The sequence below is a fragment of the Elephantulus edwardii genome, unplaced genomic scaffold (genome assembly GCF_000299155.1).
Source record: "Elephantulus edwardii isolate Elephantulus edwardi_28Jun2011 unplaced genomic scaffold, EleEdw1.0 scaffold00072, whole genome shotgun sequence".
Classification (NCBI taxonomy): Eukaryota; Metazoa; Chordata; class Mammalia; order Macroscelidea; family Macroscelididae; genus Elephantulus; species Elephantulus edwardii.
This window is the reverse complement of record NW_006399822.1, coordinates 9,339,163-9,361,601: the sequence shown is the minus strand read 5'-3', so window position 1 is coordinate 9,361,601 and position 22,439 is coordinate 9,339,163. Positions and strand designations below refer to the sequence as shown.

At 44.5% G+C, this 22,439-nt stretch overlaps 1 protein-coding gene across 1 annotated transcript in view; it reads right to left on the bottom strand.

The window, feature by feature from the left end:
* ADAMTS18 (ADAM metallopeptidase with thrombospondin type 1 motif, 18) overlaps positions 1-22,439 on the bottom strand; it is a 134,245-nt gene that overhangs the window by 50,285 nt on the left and 61,521 nt on the right. The window contains exons 8-12 of the mRNA XM_006888817.1: positions 22,261-22,366; positions 20,044-20,181; positions 14,679-14,832; positions 8,442-8,537; positions 2,981-3,129 (exon numbers count right to left, since the gene is read on the bottom strand). Of these exons, the coding sequence (XP_006888879.1) occupies positions 2,981-3,129; positions 8,442-8,537; positions 14,679-14,832; positions 20,044-20,181; positions 22,261-22,366 (643 nt within the window). The remainder of the gene's footprint in view (positions 1-2,980; positions 3,130-8,441; positions 8,538-14,678; positions 14,833-20,043; positions 20,182-22,260; positions 22,367-22,439) is intronic.

Below are 22,439 nucleotides of genomic sequence, written 5' to 3'. Positions count from 1 at the left end.
AGGTGGGTGCCTTTTCAGGTAGAGGACTGTGGGGACCTATGAGGAAGGGGCAAGGTAGACCAAGACGCTGCTCAACATCTTACAAAAAAAGAACAGCCTACACATCAAATCACTCAGCCTCACAGATCCGCCGTGCTGAGGCTGAGACTCCCCGGGTCAGACTGAGTTCTTGCCGACTGCCCCTGCTAGTCCATCGCCAAACCACCCCCCAACCTCCCTGGTATTTTGGAACAAATCAGATTCTTTTTATTCCCTCCAGTTGAGACTGCTGACTCAAAAAAAGGGATATTTTTCTCTTCTGAAATTCCCTTTTGCTCTAGTTTCATGATTTATTTTAATTCTCAATTTACCAAACATTTATACAATGCTCACAACGTGCCAGGCCCTTCCCTCAGCACTTTACAAATACTTGCCCTGTTGGTGTAGATACTATTGTTATGCAGTTTTGACAAATGAGGAATCAGAGGCAAGGAAATGAGTTGCATGTGGCCAGACAGCAAGGAAACGGCAGGGCCGAGATGCACAGCCAACTTTGTTAACCCTCATACTACGTTGTTGTTGTTGTTGTTGTTTTTGTAGCTGATACAGAGTCAGCCCGAAATGTGCGATGTCTCCATTCATGATGGACCAAAACCCTGCCTGACCCTGTACCGTCCCCCGACAGGCTGGACACCCGGACCACTGTGATCTCTAGGGAGACTGGTTGATTTTTATAAGGCGCTACAAGGCATTTCTTCCTCCTTCATCTTCGTCTTGAAACTGTTGAGTCAGAGTGAAGCCAATCGCATTGCTTCTCAGGCCATCCCACCTCTCAAATCTTGTTCTTCAGTGAAACTCACTAATTCCCAATGTCTCATCACATTTAATCCCCACAACAGTTCCCCATCTTCCTTAGCAAGGCCTCCACTGCTTCTGATGCTACTATCTGGTTCTCCTGACAGGCTTGGCATGAGGATACTGACGACCACATGGACCTCAGAACCGTCTACTGCATGGTCCCCAGTGTGTCAAGGTTCTACAGAGTTACAGTCCTTTCTAAGCCGTCCAAAGTGGGTATCAGTATCTCCTCGTTAGCCATAACCCTGATCTCAGAGTTCAAGTAGCTGTCCCCAAGCCAGACAGTTAACTAGCAGGCACAGCGTTTGAATTCTCTATCATGCCACAACACGGAAAAATGTGTTTTACTATATTTTATGTGTGAGGTAAGAATATATAAAAGTAACATAAATTTGTGAGAAGTCCATTTTCACAAATATAGGCCATAGCGCAGTGGTCTGGCTTGATTAGGTCATAGGGCAGAGACAGAGGCTGGGCCAAGTCCAATCCATAGAAAGTTAGATTTGTTTTCTCAGCGATTTTTTTTTAATTTAAATCAAATTCGCTGTCGCTATTTTTGAAAACTGGGAAATTTCACATACAACATGTTTTTGGATTTCTGGTTTCTCTTGAAAAGTCAGGCAGATCTGTCAACACCCGTTGATGTACATTCCTGCCCGGCAACAATCAGCATTCTTTCTCCAGCTCACCAGTTGGAGAGACACACACGCATTCCAGCAGCCAGGCTTCTCTGAGCTCCAGTATTCCAGGCCCTGGCCTGTGTGGCCCCAGCACAGACGCAGCTCAGACAATGACTGGAGTCCCTGATGATCGTATCCACACACAGATCACACTTCAGCAGTATCTTCCCTTCCTATCTCTTAGTTCCTGCTCACCAGCACAGAAGGCCTTTACAAACCAACAGCAGGACGCTAATTTGTTACCCAGAGTGAAGAAATCACACTTAGACCAAAACAAAACAGTGCTTAAGGGCAGGGAGTTTCTGTTAAGGGTGATGAAAACTTTTAAAACAAACAGTGGTGATGATTGTATAACATAGGAAGCAGAATTCAATGTCACTGGTTGATGGCAACAATGAGACCAAAAAGGGTAACTGTTAAGGCTACTTATGTACAACCCAGTATGTCATGGGCATACCCCAGGAGGTACTGGACTGTATCCGGCTTTTTGGCTTGGAGGTTTGAGGTCATAAATTTATGGGGCATCCCAGTTAATCGGGCTAATAACATGTTTGCTTCTTTCTGCCTCTCAGTTCACTGCATTCTAGGGTTTTAAATGTTTGTAAGTGGCTCCTTAAGGCTTAACAGTTGGGCTCAGTTCACCTGGAAGAATAGAAGAAGGAGGGTCAGGCACAGAAGGAGGCTATAGAACGTGTCATTAACTGCCATCATGAACAACTGCCCCCTTTGACATAAGAATTAGATGGTGCCTTTCCACTGCTACTGGGCATTTTGATCAGAGATTCCATGGAAGTATTCCAAAAGGGGGGAGGAATGTAGAACGCAATTTCAAGTTGCCAAGAACTTGAGACTTTCTGAAGACATGAAGGATCGATGAACTTCTGAAACTATTGCCCTAAGTTAATCTTTAAACCTTGAACCAAAAATACACCGTGAAGTTGCTTTAAAACCAAACAACAATTTGCCTTCTTAAGAATTATATAAATGGATAGTGTGACCACAGCAACTCAGAAGATAAGAACCTCAGGAAGTGGGGAATTGATGTTAATATGGGTTGTCCAACTCCTTAATGTAATCAGGGCCACTGAATTACACCAATAGCAAAGAGTGAACTCAGATGCTTTGCTGCATATATTCTCAATAACAAAAATGTAAGGAAAAAGAAAGTGAAATGGTAAATACATTTTTATACAGAATTCATCTCACACACAAGCACACACCACCACCACCGAAAAACCTCATGGTTCAATAGGCTGTTCTTAAAAAGAAATTTTCACAAAAAACAATTAAAAGAAAAAATTGTAACTAGGCAGCAGTGTAAGCTCGATATTAAACCTTGGTGTGGTGCAAGGTAACCTGGGGGCAAAGGGGGGGTAGTTTAAAAAGAAACACACCCACCCACCAAAACTTAAAATCAAGGCATAATAGCCTAAAAAGCTAAAGTCCTGTTGTCAGGGTCTTACTTGGGGTTATTGCAGTGTCTCTCCTGATACCGCACTCCTCCACCACATGTCCTTGAACATTCTGACCACTTCGACCAGGAGGACCACTGGCCATTCACAGGCCGGGGCCCGTGCTCCCCGAACTTGACGCACTGGCCTCGGCGACACCACTGCAAAGAGAACAGACAACAGGCCTCCTGTCAGACAGCACCTGGCAAAGCAGGGCAAGGGTGGCAGGCAAACCAGGCAGAGGGCAACGAGGAAGGACCCGTAATGAAAAGAATCTCTTAGCTTGCTGTACTTGACAAACGTCTGATGCACCACGCGCCCCTCCTGAACTGGAAAAGTCAGACACATGGGGACACGGGGCCTCTAATCACCTACAGGCTTGGGATTATCTGCTCTGTGAGCTGTCCAGCTGATATGCTCAGGTAACATCACACGTACGGCCCAGGTCGTCAGCGAAGACAAAATTACAAAGGAGCCTCCCTGACCTTTTACAGATGCCACTAAAGAAAGGGCAACTTGAAACATTCATTTTAGGAAAGGAAAAAGAAGGGGGGGGGGAACACAACAACAACCCAACTCCCCTCAAAAACAGTTTTTAAGATAGTAACACAGACACTGTCATTTGTTAAGGAATTGTGCTGCCAACACAAAGGTGTATGGTTTGAATCCACCAGCTGCTCCACAGGAGAAAGATGGGCTATCTCCTCCAAAGACAGTAACTGCCCCTGAAAACCCACTGTTGGGCCAGCTCTGAGTCAGTTCCAAATCGACTGTACACAACAACAGCTTATCATCAGAACGGCCCCACGATGCACGCACTCTATCTCTGAGCTGGGATCTCTGAGTGACGCAAATGGTTAGTGTGTCTGACTAGTAACCGGAAGGCTGGAGGTTCAAGTTTACACAGTGGTGCCTTGAAAGAAAGGCCTGGAGATCTACTTCTAAAAACAAAACAGCCAATGGAAACCTTACAGAGCACAGTTCTGCTCTGACACACACAGAGTGAGAACTGACTCATCGGCAATGGTTACTGTTATTCCACAATTTCCCCAAAGGACATTTCTTTCTTTCTTTTTTTTTTAAAAAAAAGAATTTATTTTTAATTTCAGTGAACATCTACAGAAAGTGCAACAATGAAGGACATTTCTTAAGCAGTGGAATCATCTGTTGTCTGTGCAAACTCTGCCATTCAGATAACGCTCTGCCCTTCTGTCTGGTATTAGAAGTTCCCGCTGCAGACTCTGGCGGTGCTATGCCAAGCGCACCCCGGCTGAATTAGCCCTGGCTCTGTGTCGTTGGCACGTGCGCATCAAGTCGGGGAGCTGTTTGCTGCGCTAACCTTTCCATCCCAGCTCTGCTTCCCAGCACATTCCACACTTTGTTGCTCATCTCTCTCCTCGGGACTTGCATTCGCCCTGGTAGTGGTGGTTTCCCCCTCGTCTGTGGTGCTTTTATTATGAGCACGTTCTGCATGGCTGAGCATAACTGAACACTTTCCTAAAAGCCTCTGCAATCAGATCCTCGGGGCTGGGGTTTGGTCCTGGCCAGGGTTCGCGGAGGCCTGGGGCTTGGGTTACAGGACTCGGGAGAGGCTGTTTGACTTTCAAATCTTCCCTTTTCCCCCCGCTCTGTGATCCATTTGGCTTCGTGGCTGTTTACTGTGTGGCTGAGATGCTGGTCCACTTTGTCTAAATTAAGCTAGGACTTCCTCTCTTCACATTCTTGCCATGTGTTGACTAATTCTTTTGTTTTTCATTTTCTTTTCCTCTTGGGTTAATTACTGTCTCAAGACTGCATGGAAACACATAACTGTGAGGGTAGGTAGGGGAAACAAACAGTCATTTGGAGATTTTTGTCTACCATAGTTCGTATTTATCCACAGATTTACATGTCCAGTGCTGCTTCTAAATGCAACTGACTTAAGTATCTTCTACGAAGGAAGCTGTTACTGGTAAGTGCGGCTGGGTCAATCCTGACTCATCCTGGGCCTGCCCTGTGCTGCGACTTCCTCACTGTTGCTGTGTTTGTGTCTGTTGTTGTATCACAGGGTCAATTCATCTCACTGAGGACAAAGTCATATCATCCTCGCTTCCAAGGAGCACGCTGGCTGCATTTCTTCCAAGACAGATCTGCTTGTTCTTCTGGTTGTTGACAGTCTTCGTCAACAACACAATTCAAAGATTGGACCTGTGGCGGTTGGACGGTAAGCTCATGCTTTGTCATCCTTGTACATCACTTTAGACAACAGTAAGTGGCTTCCACACTCTCAAGTATTCATGGAATATTTATGGTACGTGTGATGGGCTCAGTTGGGCTCCACTTACAAACAAAATGTTGAGCAGCTGCTATTCTGTGCTTGACATGTACAAGACATGAGTAAGATGAGTCCTGGCCCTCAAGGTGGCCTCATTACAGTCTAATGAAGAGGCAATCAGAGATATGGAGGGAGCATCAAATAATGTGATGATGACTGTTGGAGTGTTGATGGATGGAACGTCACAAGATGCTTCTGCTGAGGCAGATCTGAAAGTGGACGGCTTTCCCACAGCAGAAATCTGCAGTGTTTTACAATATAGGTAGCATGACATGGTTAGGAAGACTTCCTGTCCTAATTTCTGGTCTATTTTCTCTCTTTATTGATTGAAATCCAGTCCTAGGGCACTGTGGTACCCATGGAGCTTAAGCCCCTGCTGGATTTCCGTATCACCCTTGTTCTATGTTGGATGGTGTTGTCAAGTCAGTTCTGGCTTAAGGCAGCTCTGACATCGGCACAGGACAGCACCAGGTTTAGGGCTGCTATACACAGGGTCACTATGAGTCACCAGCGACTCTATGGCACATAACAACAACAAGACCAAAAGAGCAAAACAGTCCACCCTGTACCATTTTCATAGTCTGCTGTGCTTAAGGCCACGGCTGCCATCTCTTTGGGAACCCATCTCCTTGAGGGTCGTCCTCTTTTCCACTGACCATCTGATTTTCCAAACTTGGCATCCTTCTCCAGAGAGCGTCCCTTCTTGACAACACGTCCGAAGTATGTGGAACGAAGTCTCACCACCCGTGCTGCTTAAGGAGCACACAGGCTACCGGTGCCAGGCTTGTTCTTTGGCAGCCCATGGCATAGTCACCATTCTGGGTCAAGGTAGTCCATCTCAGAGCGAGCCCATTTATCGTTTATAAGTCTCATTTACTAGATGTATTTTTTTAAATACCCTCTTCTGTTTCACGCTCTCGACTTTTCATGAAAAAGCAAAATGCTCATTAATCCTCAAGGGGCAAGTTGTAATACTTGATGCTTTAAAAATAAAAATGTCTTGAGCTGTCCATATGTTTTCAATGATTCAATTGCTTAATTTTTTAGCATGGTCAGAATAACAGTGCTCTCATTGCCACTTCCCAAGATTCTTAACCGAGATTTACCAGGAGCAGTGCATTTGATTCAAAATCATCTGAAATGGCAATGCTGGCCATTTGCTTCAATAATGTAGATATTTGGAAAGAGAAAAGTGACAAAAAATTTAAAAAGGAAAAACAATAGTTATTATAAGCTGGGGGAGAAAAAAGCCTCCAAAAAAATAACCTGTAACTTTTCAATTTTTTTTCAGTTGTTGGTTTTCTTTTTAAAATAAGAGTTCAAAATCCCAACTCCCAGCAAACTATCAGAGAAACATTAAGTCCCCAAAGTATTTCTTGAACACCCTTTTCTTTTCATAGGTTTCCGTCTTTGAATTTTTCGCCCATCTTCCCTCTCTCTGCAACCACAGGATTCAATTCACACTCTAACGTCCCAGTCAGGGCTAGGTCTGGTGACCTAGTGGCAAGAAGTTGCACTGCAATCCCAGAGACGGGCAGTTTGAATCCACCAGATGCTCTGCTGGAGAAGGAGGGACCATCTCATCCTGTACCAGTCAGATCTGATTTGATGGTACACACACACACACACACGTAAAAATTTTTTTAAAATGTTAGAGTCCCTGTCAGTAAGCCCTTGGCCTGCAGTTTCTCCTAAACGCATCCTTGGCTGTGAGCAAGCTGCACTGGACAAGCGTCTGGGCTGCAACAGCAACTAAATGCTCAAGGAAAGGTGTGCTGAAAACAATGCCATTCCTGACCCAGTATAGGTCTTGATCCTGGATTATGATCCCTCAAGTTTTAAGACTGAGTTCATTCATCTCTAAGCACCCAGAATCTCCAATTACCAGGGGTCAGCAGTGAATACCTTAAAGTGGGATTAAATTCCCTCTAAGTGACGAGTTCATCTTTACAGGTGTGTGTCACCTGGAGCAGGTCTGTGATGCATCGTCCTTGTCATCATCGTTCCTGATCACAGCCTTGGAAATGAACATCTCAAACCAAGATCAGTTCCTGGTATCACGAATGTACCATTCCCCTAGACATTACTGGGAAAAGATAATTGAGACAATATCTGCAGACTTCTTCACTCTACATCCAGACACTTCTTAGAGCAGAAGGAGGTTTGTGTGAAGTCTTTGTGTTGAAGGTGGTCTTCACCAACAGCTTTTCTGGTACAAAATCAGTGGAGATGTTTCTTTATTTGGTGGAGTGGGAATGGCTCTGTTGTTGTTGTTGTTGTTGTTATGCGCCGTTGAGTCACCTTCAACTCATAGCAACCCCGATGTACAATAGGCTCTAAACCCTGCTCCGTCCTGTGCCAATCTTACTGTCTTGGACACACCTACCCCCATTACCCTAGTCACTGAATCGATCCACCTCATCGAGGGTCTTCCTCTCCTGTGCTTTAGGAAATATAAATTTATTCTTATCAAGTGTAGGGGGATGAGAGTCTAATTTCAGGGTTCCAGCTTTAGAGGAAGGCTTTTCATCTCTGCTGGTTCTGGAGAAAGTCTCTGTTGCCTTTAGTAGCTGCAGGCTCAGAGTTCTGTGAAGATCTCTTTGTATCCTGGCCTCCTCTAGTGTCAAGGAGCTTCCAGCAAAGGGACTTACGTCCAGAAGGAAATACTCCACTTCTGGGGACTGTTTCTTGATGCTATGGTCCCCGATGGAGATGTCTCTTATTCTTCATTAAGAAACTCTACGATAGTGGGTTCTCATAGGCAAGGCAGAACCTCAAAACATGTCCTAGGAGGCGAAGTGAGGGACACAGAACACAATGTGGAGTGCTAGTTCTTTGCTACTAAAAAGGATACCTGCTTCTCAAGATTTATTAAAAGGCAAACAAGGCAAAAAAATCCACTGGCTCGCTGAGATAGTAAACATTATGATGCAAGCCTTCTTCTATAAAAAGGAAACAAAGACAATAAAGTAAGACACAATAGAACTAATTGGGTTCTATTAGAATTAAGTTTTGTCACAGCTGGTAAATCACATTGCCTATTCTAAAGAAAAGTCAGAAAAATACATGCAGAGAGTTTCCTAAGGTCAGAGAACAAACATCTAGGGTTCTAGGCTTATCAAGTCTCTAGAACTAAAAGCTAACAAGTATTCAGTTTACCATACTCAAGCCACAAACGGTCCCTTCCGCCGCGGGCATGAACTTGGTCTCACACCTCTGACCCACTCGGTGGCACCAAAGTGATTTGCAAATGTCCTGAAAGAGAAGAAGGGACAGGTGAGGGTGACAAGGAAAACCAACTGCTCAATGCTTTGTGTGCAGCTGTCTTTTTTGAGGTAGTTCCATGGAGTCAAACTCATTATCCAGAAATCACAGGGGAGTGTTGAGGCTGTAGCAGCAGAGAATGGGCAGTAATCTGTACCAGCACCCACAGGCAGGCAGGCCTCATCTGACAGAGGCCCACCTCACTGCACTTCACAGACAGACAGGTTTCCCTCAAGGGTAAAGGACTGTGGCAACGGTGAAGGACTGTGGCAATGGTGAAGGACTGCTGCAAGGACGAAGGACTGTGGCAGGGGTGAAGGACTGTGTTGGGGTGAAGGACTGTGGCAGCGGTGAAGGACTGTGTCAGGTGTGAAGGACTGTGGCAGTGGTGAAGGACTGTGGCAGCCTTCACTGAGTGTGTCGACTGACCCATTCTTCCTAACAGTTGCAAGCTCACTTTGTGTCTCCATGTTACATTTTGGCAATTTTCATGGTATCTCAGAGGGGTTTTTTTTTATCATGCTATTGCACACTTAACTGACTGTAGGATAGTCTAAATATTACTTTTATAGCCACTGAAAAACAAAACAAACCCAAAAATTGTATGACTCTCTTTATGGAGGTTCTGGCTTCATCTCTTCTATCTATGAGGTCTGGGAAGTGTCTTCACTTCCTGCAGACAGATGCATATTTAGAAATCACAAGAACACCAGTTAGTCTAGATAACACAGTATGGGGAGCTAATGGTCCTTGGCTTCTAATGATAATATCCAATGTATCAGGAACAGGCCAAGACAACTTGTTTCCAGTCCTTATGCCTTCACATTTTACACATGTGTCACAGAAACCCTTTAAGCTGCAGCCCCTAACCTGTAAAATAAGTCATAAAACATAGAATTTTCAAATATGGTTCTTCTAAAGAGGCTAAATAATAAAGCAATGTAAGTGAAATGATTGGCCTGGCATACAGAGTTTTAAAAAAAAATATTTGCTATCACCGTCAATGTCTTCATTTTTATCGCAATTTTTAACTTGGACAACTTACTACTCACAACAGATCTACAGGAAAACAAAGATTCTCACCACTGGGCCAACTGGCAGCACTGAGACAGATGGATAAGGGATTGTGATTGTTAACAATTTCAGCTTGCTCGGTCCCACAATCAACACTCTTGACACCAGCAGTTAGGAAATAAAAATATGAACTGTATTATGGAAATCTCCTGTCAGGGATCTCTCTAAAGAGCTGAAGAGCAAGGATGTCAGTTTAAAGACTAAGGTACACCTGATCCAGGCCATGGTCTTTGCAATTCCTGGCATTAAAGAGCTGGACAATGACCAAAGATAACAGAAGAAGAACTGATGCTTTTGAGTTGTGGTGCTGGAGAAGAGTTTTAAACATAGCACGGACAGCCAAGAGAACTAGATCTGTCCTAGAGAGGGTGTCCAAGCTGCTCCTTGGAGGCAAGGATTTTGAGACTCTTTCTCACATACTTTAGGCATGTAGCCAGGAGGGACCAGTCTTTGGAAAAGGATATCATGCTCGGAAGGGTCAAGTGACACTGCAAGAGAGGAAGACCCTGGATGAGAGGGATTGGCACAATAACTGTGGTACTGAGAGTAGGCATGTCAGAGACAGTGAGACTGACTCAGGATAGGACAGGATTCAAAGCTATTGTGCACAGGGTTGCTATAAGTTACAAGTGACTTGATGGCACATAACTATAATTGGACCCAATGTAATCAAATAGCCAATTCAAAACTCAACCCACCGGAGGTCGAGCCAGTCGTGATTCATGCTCACATTCCATTCGGTCTCTGATGATAGAAATCTTTACGAGGAGGAAACAGCCTCATCCTCTACCATAGAGCAGCTGGTGGATTCAAACTGCCAGCCTTGTTAGCAGCCTGACACTTAACATCCTCCACCAGAGCTTCTAAATGTGAGCACTCATTCAACTCACTGCCACCGAGTCAATTCTGACTCGGAGCAACCCTGTACTGTGTTTCCCAGGCGATAAATCTTAACCAAAGGGGACTCTCCAGGAATCTCCCACGCAGTGGCTGGTAGATGCACAGGCCCTTAAATGAGGAAAGGGAGAGAGAGAACCAGAGAAAAGGCAGCATGAAAAAGAACCAGCTATCGGCTGCTAGCTTTGAAGATGGAGGAAGGGGCCACTAGCCAAGACTTAAGAGTGGCTTTTTACCCTTGGACTGCCAAAGAAGAAACAAATAGGTCTTTGAAAAAGTGTAACATTGGAGGCAAGGATGGTGAAGCTTTGTCTCAATATACTTTGAGCATGTTGCTAGGAGAGAAGATTCCCTGGAGAAGGGCATCATTCTTGGAAAGGTGAAGGGATGTCGAAAGAGAGAAAGACTCTTGACATAGTGATTGCAGCAATGGGCTTGAGAGTGTCAGAGATTAGGAAGATGGCACAGGATAGGACAGGGTTCAGAGCTATTGCTGAGAGGGCCACTATGAGCTGTGCTCATCTCAATGACACCTAACAAGAACATCAACAAGGCCTCTTTTGGACTCTGAACTCCAGAACTGTAAGGTAATATATTTCTGTTGTTTTAAGTCACTGAGTTTATGCTAACTTATTACATCAACAATGAGAAACTAATTCTAATATCATTTGAACGGTCAAGAAGTGATTACTGATGTTCTCAAAGTCACTTAATCACACAGCTAGCAAAGGGCCAACAGAGAGCTCTAACTGGCCTGATTCCTTGTGTGGGTTCTTAATCGTGATTCTGAATCTGGATTTATCATTGCTGGGGGTTGACTGGCTCTGACCTTCTCCAGCCCCTAGCTGTCCAGCTATGGAGAAAAAAAAGGAGACTGCATGAGATTCCTTCCAGTTCAAACATCTGAAGTCACTGTCAGGAATTATGTCACTAACGGGATGTCAAAATCAGGAAACATCAAAGTGATTCCATAATGTCAGTCACATCCTATTGACTAAAGCAGAAATGTGAACACAGATATTTTAGGGGGAAATATTATCAATCAAAGAGGAAATGATGATTTCTGTGGTCATGTGTTACAACCCTGAAAATTCAATTAAGCAGGCATTTGACTCGCCAAGCATTCCAGTTAATACAGATTTTATGGTTAGAAAATACGGCAAGGATGTACTTAGAAGTATTTTTGCACTAAAACAAAGTTTTCCATGGGACTGAGAAAACAGCGAGATTAGAAATCTGTGTAGCAAGTCTGGTCTTTCAAAAATATTTTTTTTAAAAAGTCCTTCTCCCCAGAGAGAATGGAATGATGTGGAAGACAACTCAGGGAAGCACCCATTATCATGACCAGCCCGATACACTCATTCACGCACATATACCACTTCCAAAGCTCAAATCAGCTCCTAAGTCAGAATGTATAAACGTTACCCACAGAAATGACATCTACCAGGAACTATCACCCGAAAGCATAACGCAGTCTTCTAACAAACTCCGTCAAGGCCAACATCACTGCAAGTTCCCCAGAGGGAAATAAATTTAGGCAGAAAAAGCATAATCCAAGTCAAAAATGGAGAAATGACAAGTGGCCTTTGAGATACGTAAAGTCACAGATAGAAAATCTTTCAGATTTAAATGGCTTTTCTTTTCATTGTCAAGATAAAATCATAGCCCACTACTGTAGCCTATGTGGCAGCCAGGACAAACCAAAGAACAAGACTCTTGTAGACTGGATGGATCCTGTATCCAACGCCAGGCCACAGGCTAAGGAGAGGGTATCAGGAGCGGACCAGGGAAAATACAACAAATTTTAAAAAAATACAGAGATTCCAGAATGTAATAAGGCGGGCCATAGGCACATGTTATTTCTTCTGCGGTGAAGTGCAGAAGTCAAACATAATTACAGCCAACTCCACGCTCTGCCGGCCACAAGAGCCCCAAGCTAGCTCCCTTGCAAAGTAAACAGAAATGGGAGTTTGCACTTTTCTGGGTGTTCCTTCCCTTCTCACCAGCATATCCAACTGGGTGTTCCTTATCTCTAATGCCTGGACTTGAAGTCACAATTCAAGGGCAGAAGAGAACCATGGAGAAGCCAAGGTCTCGTGCTAGGTCTTGCGCTAGCTGCCTGCTGGGGTTTTCCTGCCCAGTCAACATCTCGTCAGGAGCGAAGCTCAGTGCTGTCCAGTGTTCTGCCCTGTCACCTGCTGGCTATCTTCTCCAGCTGTGCTCCACAAGACATGTATCTCTTCAAGTGAAAACTGACACAACATAAATGTTAATGCTTTTTGCAAATTAAACTTTAAGAAGCAGCTTTAAACTTAACATCATGTAGAACAAAGCTCTTCATATCTCTGACATCTTTTCCATGTTCAGTCTTCCCATCTCAGTGTAAGACACCGCCTTAGAACAAAATTCCTGAGGCCCGCTGTGACTATGCTTTTGTTCTCAGGCTGTTATCGGAAAATTGACTAAATCCTGAATTCACAGTTTCTCTACCTTTGCCTCAGCTCAAGAATCAGAACAATTACCACTACTCTGACTGCTACAATTCGCTCTAAGCCACCTTTCACGTGGGTTACCCCCATTCCTTCTTCACAAGCACCCCTGCTTCCACATCATCCCCTCTTCCTGCCATCTGATTCCCAAAAGGGTGGTTTAAGGTGTGCTGTCCAATATGGTAGCCATTAGTCATGTGTCGCTATTTAAATTTGTAACTAAATAAAGTTACATGAAACAACATATTGATGGCCTTCACCTCACTGGTCCCTATGTCAAGTGTTCAAAGGACAAGGTGCTAGCGACCTGCACGCTGGACAACACAGACTGTTCCCACCACTGCAGAAAGTTCTAGTGGGTGGAATTTAGCCAGGGACACTTCTTGATCAAATACGTCCGATCATGTCACGTCTCTGCTCAAAATCGCGGAAACTCACTTCACCAGGAGAAAAGCTAAAGAAAGCCCTCAGTAAAGCTTCTTTGCTAGAAGACAGGAAAATCTATAGTTGGATACTACAAAAGACTTATGCTGGGAAAGGGAGAGTGTCAGTGAAAGAGTGGGGACCCCCAGTATAATGGATTGCTATGGTGACCACAACTATGGTCTTGAGCATGGGGGAGACCACGAAGATGGTGCAGGAGAGGACAGGACACGGTTCTGATCTCTTATTCTTTTTTGTTTTATCATTTTATTTTATTATTTTTTTGTGTGTGTACCATCAAATCAGATCTGACTCGTACAGGAGGAGACCGTCCTTCCTTCTCCAGTAGAGCATCTGGTGGATTTGAACTGCGAGCCTCTGAGATTGCAATGCAGCTTCCTGCCACTAGGCCACCAGAGCTCACTTGATCTTTTACTCTTAAGATCCCTCTGAGGAGAAGGTGACTTGAGGTATCTAACAATAACAGCAGCAATGCCTTTAAACCGCCCTTTGAAGAACAGATGGAGCATGTGGATTATGGTATAAGCAAAGACTTTTGAGTAATACCCACTATGGACTCATGAAGAAAAACATCTGTCTTAGACTACATACAACTGTGATGATCTTTAGAAGTAAGGACCGCAATGCTTCATCTCATGTACCTTGGGCATTTTATGGGGTGGGATCAGCCACTGGAGAAAGACATCATTCTTGGTAAAGGGTCAATGACCAAGATGGAGAGTCCAGCAAGATGAAATGACATGTGGTTACAACAGGCCCGCATCTAGCAACACTGTCAAGGGCAGTACAGGCCACAGCCATGGTCTGTTCTATTGTACACAGGACTCCTAAGAGGTGGAATCAGCTCAATGGCACCAGACAATAACTTTGAGCATAATGCATTAAAAGAGAATACAAACACAAAGATTAAAAAAAAAAGGAACCAGTAAGTAAAAGCGATTATCCCCAGATTTATTACCAGTCCTACAATCTTCACCCAAGGAAGGGGGGTTTTCTTCCAAGAATGCAGTCCAATGGTGTTTAGAGGAGGCATGGTGTACGAGGGACAAGCCAGGATAATGCATTGAAGGTAGAATTGCTCCTTCATTATTATGCCAAACAACTGACATTTTCGAGATAACCCAGACTCTCACCCCCGGCCTTCCTAAGCCGAATGTTTATACTTCTATTCTGTACACAGACACTTTGCAGAATGTTAATGCAAGTTTGAAATCGCAAGCAAACATACCTTCCCCAAACCAAGGTTGCACAACTTGGCTTTTGCTCCAAATTGCCACTTGCACTGTGTGTCAGCATCATAAATCTGTCCTGGGAGTTTGTCCGGATATGTATACTGTCCTGTCTGCTTGGGCTCATCAACCAGGCACCCCGCCTGAGGTGTACTGTAGAGATAACACATCCTTAGTTAATGACGTTGATTTCCTGGCATCTTGCCTTCTAATCCCACAAGGTACCACTGAAAGAACGTTTGCAAATGAAAAAGAAAACAGTTTATAGAAGAGGTCTCTTAGGCAAGTTACACAAACCTCTTACACAGGTCTGTTGACTGCCCTTTGGAAAGTAGTTCTGTATATGTGATAGATTCATTTTTCACAGCAACATTAACAATTAACTATAGCAAAGTGGTGCTTATCAAAATACCTGTGGAGCGGAGGGAGTAGGGGGACAAACAAATAGAGAAGGTGCATGCTATTTGCATAAAAATTCAGTAGGTATTTATTCCCACTTGTGAGTCCTACCTAAAAGGACAGAAACTTATCACCATGAAAGGTGTTACAGGATCCTGGAAGGTACAGACATCCAAAGGACTATGTATGATGGTGACGGGAAAGGTCAATATACTTGAAAACATCCCTCACCAAAGTTTTGTTCAATGTCAAGTTTCGTTCAGCACTTGTTTACTGAGTGCCTGCTTTGTAACAAGCATTTATCTTAAGGACTCAAGACCCAATATAAAGAGGACTGAGGTAGCACCGTTTCACAAAATTCAAGTCAGGTTGTGCTTTTTTCCCCTCAGAGATTATAGGGCAGAGATTAAACGCAGGCTTCATTTTATTGTGCCTCATTTTACAGATGCTGTGATTTTCTTACAAACTGAAGGTTTGTGACAACTTGCATTGAGCTACTCTGTTGTTGCTTTTTTTTTTTTAATCAACATATACTAATCTCCTATCTCTATGTCACATTTTGGTAATTCTCACAATATTTCAGACTTTTTCCATCGTGCAACTGTACACATAACAGACTAAAGTGGAGTACAATATAACCTTTATAGGATTGGAAACATCAAAACCCACATAAGTCACTTCATCTCCATATTCTCCTATCTGGAAATCAAGTCAACAATATCCTCAGATACACCAGTACATGCTACCGTAAACAGTCATTACAAGCAAAGGAGCAAGGCTAATGAAAGAAATCAGCACAAAGGACACACTGGTTGTGTACCATCAAGTTGGAATGTTGTTGTTGTTATGTGCCGTCGAGTCGCTTGTGACTCATAGGGACCCTATGCACAACAGCCCTAAACTCTGCTCTGTCTTGTGCCAATCGCACTGACTCCGAAACTCCCATCCCAATTATCCCAGTCACTGAATCAATCCACCTCATAGAGGGCCTTCCCCTCCTATGCCGTCCCTCCACCCTCCCAAGCATGATGCTCCTCCCCAAGGACCGGTCTCTTCTTACAACATGTCCAAAGTATGCTAGACGGAGCCTCAGAATCCTTGCCTCCAAGGAGCAGCCTGGTTTAACCCTTTCCAGGACAAATCTGTTTTCTTAGCAGTCCATGGTACTCTCAATACTCTTTTCCAGCACCACACCTCAAAGGCATCAATTCTCCTTCTATCCTCCTTGGTCACTGTCCAACTCTCTGATGTGTAACAAGTGATTGCGAAGACCATGGCCTGTATCAGATGCACCTTAGTCTCCAGAGAGACACCATTGCTCTTGAGTACTTTGGAGAGGTCCCTAACAGCAGACTTTCCCATCGCAATGCGCCTTTTAATTTCCTGGCTACTGGTGCCAAGAGTGTTGACTGTAGAGCCAAGCAGACTAAAGCTGTGAACAATCTCAATCTCTTTGCCATCCATCCTGATGCTTCCAATTGGCCCAGTGGTGAGAATCTTTGTCTTCTTGACATTGAGCCTCAAGCCATATTGGAGGCTACAGTCCTTGCAGGTGCTTCAGGTCCTCCTCAGTTTCAGCAAGCAGGTTGTGTCATGTGCATAATGCAGATGGTTGATAGTTCTTCCACCAATCTTGACCCCACATTTCTCCTCATAGCGCCCAGCCTCACATGGGAAGAGACTGCCCCCCCCTTCTCCTGTGGAACCACTGGTGTATTTAAACAATGTACCTTTGAGTTGCCAGACAAACTTCCTACCACTAAGCCAACAGAGCTCCCTTGTGGGAGAAAAAGGCAGAAAAGTTTTCGGGGGTGTTTAACAGGAAAATGTGGAGAAACACACTGTCTTGAAGGCACGGCTCTTCTTCAAAGACACTTTCATTTACTTAAACAATTACACAATAGGATAGGTGACAGGTAAATAGTTGGTAGTTAAAGTGTGATTTTAGGATCAGTTGTAAAGAGATTGAAGTCAGCCACATAATGCAAACCAAGCTATATGACTGTGAGCCTCATTAACCACCATGTTTCCCAGCAGTGTTATTAAGTGATCACACAGGAAAATTAATGTGCTTAACGCACCATCCTGAACTCTCTAGTCAGGTGTTAGTGACGGTTAAAGGTGAATGTCAGCTTGGCTGCTAGGAACCTCTGGTTCAGGAGTGATGATGTGGTCACTCCCTTGAAGAAGTCTGATGTAATCACTGCCTGGATGAGATCTGCTCTGAGGACTCAGTCAGCTGAAGGAGAGCTGCATCAGTCGTGTGGTCTGCACGGAATATACACAGACGTTTGGCAGAACTGACCTGCCTTTTGCTTGATCAGGATCCTGAGTCTGGCTCCTCTTATTCTGGACTTGAACAAGCAGCTTATCTTACTTGTCTGCCAACCTTGGATTTGTCAGTCTATGCAGCTACGTGAGACTCAGGAGAAGCCTCTGTTTTGAGGTTTGATCTGCCACAAACCTGGGACGTGACAGTCTCAATAAGCAGGGGAGCCATTTCTGATAGACAAAGCTGCCTCCTTTAGATAAATGGATAGATGGATGCATGAATGGATGGACGGGCGGGTGCGTGTGTGGGAGATGGATGGATGGATGGATGGATGGATGGACGGGCGGGTGCATGTGTGGGAGATGGATGGATGGATGGATGGATGGGCGGGTGCGTGTGTGGGAGAGGATGGATGGATGGACGGACGGATGGATGAATGAATGGATGGGTGGGCGGGTGCGTGTGTGGGAGATGGATGGATGGATGGGCGGCTGCGTGTGTGGGAGAGGGATGGATGGATGGATGGATGGACGGACGGACGGACGGACGGATGGATGAATGGATGGGTGGGCAGGTGCATGTGTGTGGGAGATGGATGGATGGATGGATGGAGACTGCAGTAGCCAAGTCATTGTCATGGCATCAAAACTGACTCACAGCGACCCTCGAGTGGATTTTCAGAGGCTCTAAATTGCACGGGAGGAGGTGGTCCATCTTTCTCCCATGAAGCTCCTAGTGAATTTGAACAACCAGAGAGGCATGGCCTGTGGCGGAACAGTGCAGCACCCCTGGACGACTCCACCACAACTGCCCTTACAGACAGAGGGCACTGTCCTTGGGGTCAGGTGCTGTTGAGTTAGCATCGACTCACAGCTGATCCTTTAACTGGTTTTCAGAGGCTCTAAATCCCACGGGAAGAGACGGCCCATCTTTCTCCTGCACAGTAGCTGGCGTGGCAGAGCAACGCCGTATCACTAGGCCACCACCAGGGTTCCCCTGCAGACAGATGTTGTCATGTACTGTCGAGTGAGAATATGCTCACACCTGACCCTCCCGTGCATCTTCCAGATGTGGTAAATGGCAAGAGAGAAGATGGCCCATCTTCTCACCACTAAGTCACCAGAGCTCCCCAGAGACAGGCAGGTGTAGAGACATTTAATTAAGTAGGTGCATACACTTCATTCATTTTACTTCTCAGGAGAACCCCGCCCGCTGTTGTAGTTACTATACAAAAACATTTCACTTTAACTTTTTACAGATGGAAATTCAGTCTATACCTAAGAAGATCTTGATTTATTACGTTTATTAATTCCAACCTCACATAAGTTAGAAAAGATCACTTCAGGCCTCTAAACATAAACCTTAAAATTGGAAAATTTTCTCTGTAGTGTCGTGGTTGTTATGTGCCATCAAGTCAGACCTGACACATAGCTGACTGTCTAGTGGAGTTACAGAGGCTGTAAGTCACACAGAAGGAGACTGTCCTTCCCACACAACCCTTGTTCTCGAGGGGCAGCTGCTGGATTCAAACCACTTGCCTTTAGGTGGGGACCACAACTCCTTACCACGAGGCTACCAGAGTGCCCCAGAACTGTATATGATCAGAAAAAGATGTGCTGTCATTGTCTTATTCTCTGAACATCTTCAGCTAGACATCTGTCCTCTCCATCAGCTCTCCCTGGGGATTCTGCTAACTCTGCCAACACGTGCAAATGACACACATTGGGACAGATATATAAAACAGTATTCATTCCTAAAGGAACTTCCTTCTCTTTTCTAACACACAGAGAAAGAGAGAGAGAGTGAGAGAGAAAGAGAGTGAGAGGTATACCTTGTTTTATTGTACTTCTGAGACACTTTGTTTTTTACAAGTTGAAGGTTTGTGGCAACTGTGTATTGACCAAGTCTCCCAATGCCATGTTCCAACAGCATGTGCTCATTTTGTGTCTCTACGTCACCTTTTGAAAAGTCTTACAATACTTAAAACTTTTTCACAATGCTGTTGCATGTGTAATAGCCCTGCTGGCATATCAGGTTAAGCACAGGGCTGTGAACTGAAAGGTCAGAAGTTCAAACACATCAGCCACTCAGCAGGAGACAGACGAGATCATCTGCTCCCATACAGGCTGTAGCCTTGGAAACCCAACGTCCTACTCTGTCCTGTAGGGTCACTCTGAGTCATTTGAATGGTAGGGGGCTCGGTGGTACACAGCAAGAACACAACCAAACTGAGGGTTGGCACTGAAATCATCAGTTACAGTAAAAAAGGCAACAACATACCCAGCAACCTCTGGAAGTCAGAGGAACAAGGTGGGTAACTGGACAAGAACTAAAGGTGAGCTCTAGGTCTTGCAACTCATTGGCTGAAGGACCTAAAGTCACACAATTACTCTCCCTCAGACACAATCTCCTCAACCCTAAAATGAAGATCACAGTAGTTACTGCGATGATGTCTGAACGAGTTCATCTCTGGAGAGTATACAGCACTGTGTTAGGCAACCCACCTATGTTTTCATTAATAATATTGTCATTATTATCATTGTCAGCAGCAAGTCAGGGGAATCTGTCAGCCTTCTGGGTCACTGACAAGTCTATAAAGATCCTTCCCTTGGACAGCCGTCTTCACGTCGTTCATGGCTGCCTGTTACCACGCAGCCCTGGCCCCACCCTTTGGCGGCGTAGACCTGTCTCACCTTAGGAACTTCTTGAGATACTGTCGGCTGCAGGAAGACCAGGAGAACACCCCATCGTTCCCCATCAGTGTTGGAGACATGATGTTGCCTTCTGCCTTCCTGCAAGGATTGCCTTCTCCGTCGTGGATCATGCCGAAGCTGTTAGAGAACCAAAAGGGGAAAGATGGGAAGAAAACGCTCGTGTGAATCCATTTCCAACTGACAACAGAGGAAGATAAGGTGCGCTAAGAATCAACATGCCCACGTGAGAATTCATTTTTGACTATATAAGAAAACAGAGATCGGAATGAGTTATTATATAAAGTGTTGTAAAATTCTCAGAAAAAACGACAAGGAATGTTAGCGGCTTGTCCACCCAACTCCTCAAAAAAAAAAAAAATCAAAGGGTACTGTTAGATACTTAAGAGCTGGAAGATTCTTGTTAGCTTTCTAAGCCAAACTAAAGTCACAGCATAGTGATTCTTCTCTCTTAAATAGCAAAATTCTTCTCTTGCTCATAACCATGGCAGGATGGCAAGGAAGTTCAGAGTGAATAGAAGGCAGATGGAAAAAAGTAGAATATAAGGTGTTTAAGGGCTATTTATGTGGAAGGCTAGTGTGGTACAAAGCCTTTACTCCAAGATTATTAACTGAAATTGTAATGCTTACAAATGAATTCTATCATAATTATAAAAATAAAAATGATATTAAAATCATAATAAAAATAAACTATAATCATAATAAACAATACAAAATTATAATAAAAATAGTAACTCCTGAGAGCAAAGGAAGGACGGCTTTTGAACGCATCGTGTGAGATGGAATTCACCTGTGTCACTTCACCATGGAAGGTTCTGGTAGATGCAGAATAACCCTCAGTGGTTTGTTGTTGTTAGGTATTGTTGAGTCAGAGTCAAGTCATCGCTGACCCTCCAGAGGGTTTTCTGAGGCTGCAGACTGCCCAAGGGGAGACCGTCTACTTTCCTCCCTCGAAGCAACCAATGGATTCAAACCACGTGCCTTCGAGGTGGCAGCATAATTCTTTACCACTAGGCCACCAGAGCTGCCTTTAGGTGGCATAACCTCCAGAAACTGTCCATTTTCTAATGACATGATGCCCACATCCCCTCACATCAAGACCTGAACGTACTAAACAGCTCTTAAACATCAGTGTTACTGGGTACTGAAAGGCTGAGTTCAAGTTCACTCAGAGGTATGTTAAAAAAAACCAAAACCAAAACATTGGCAATTCAATTTCCATTTGAAACAAACCAAACACTGAAAACCCTCCAGGACACAGCATTCCTCTGCAAATGTGGGGTTGCCATGAGTTACCAAAATTAATCGATAATATCTCACCCAATACCATTTATGGTGGCACAGTGTGCTAAGTACTGCACCACTAACTGAAAAGCTTAGTGTTTCAAAACCATTAGCTACACCAAGGGAGAAAGATGGACAGTTTCCTCTTGGAAAATTCTAGGAAACGTGATGGATGGTCACTGTGAGACAGAATCCATTCCACAGCAACAGATTTAAGATTTAGCAGCCCTGGAGACACTGGAGTTAAAGCATTTGGTTGCAAATCCAAAGTTTACTGGTTCAAATCCACAAACCACTCCATGGCAAAATAAGGCAGTTGGCTGCCATAAAGTTTGCTGCCTTGGAAATTCTACGGGCGATTCGAGTCTGTCCTACAGGAATGCTGTCAGCTGAATGGACTCCACAGCGGTGGGTTTAATTTTTTAATTATACTGTTGTTGTGTGAGCTGTCGAGTTGGAACCAGCTCACAGCTGACCCTCCAGCAGGTTTTCAGAGGCAGTTTCATTCCATGGGAAGAGACTGCTCATCCTTCTCCAGCAGAGCAGCTGGCGGATTTGAACTGCAAGCTTTTGGGATTGTAATGCAGCTTCTTACCAGTAGGCCACCAGAGCTCCCTAAAATTAATAAAAGATTAGACTACACTAAGACTTACAAAACATCCACTGTTCCCAGAATGGGGGAGGGTCAGAGAAGGTGAGGAAGACCCTTAAACAGATGGACTGACACAGTGACTGGAACAACGGGCTCAGGCACATCAGAGATAACGAGCATGGACACTCATTACCGGGTTTCTAAAAGCCATCCTTAACTCAATGGCAGTTAACAACAAGATCAATAGTATCATTAGAGGAATGCCAGGTCACGGTCAGGTGAGTGAGTGGTCATACACAACGCTGAGCCGGAGGTCCACTTACTTGTGCCCTGATTCATGAGCGATGGTGAAGGCCAGGCCCAGCCCTGTGTCCTCATTAATGGTACAACTTCGGTACTTGCTGCACATGCCACTGATGGGGGCAAAACCTAATGAGAAGCCAATGTCAGATGAGACTCCAAAGGGCACATGCATGTGTGCGCGGGCACACACACACACACA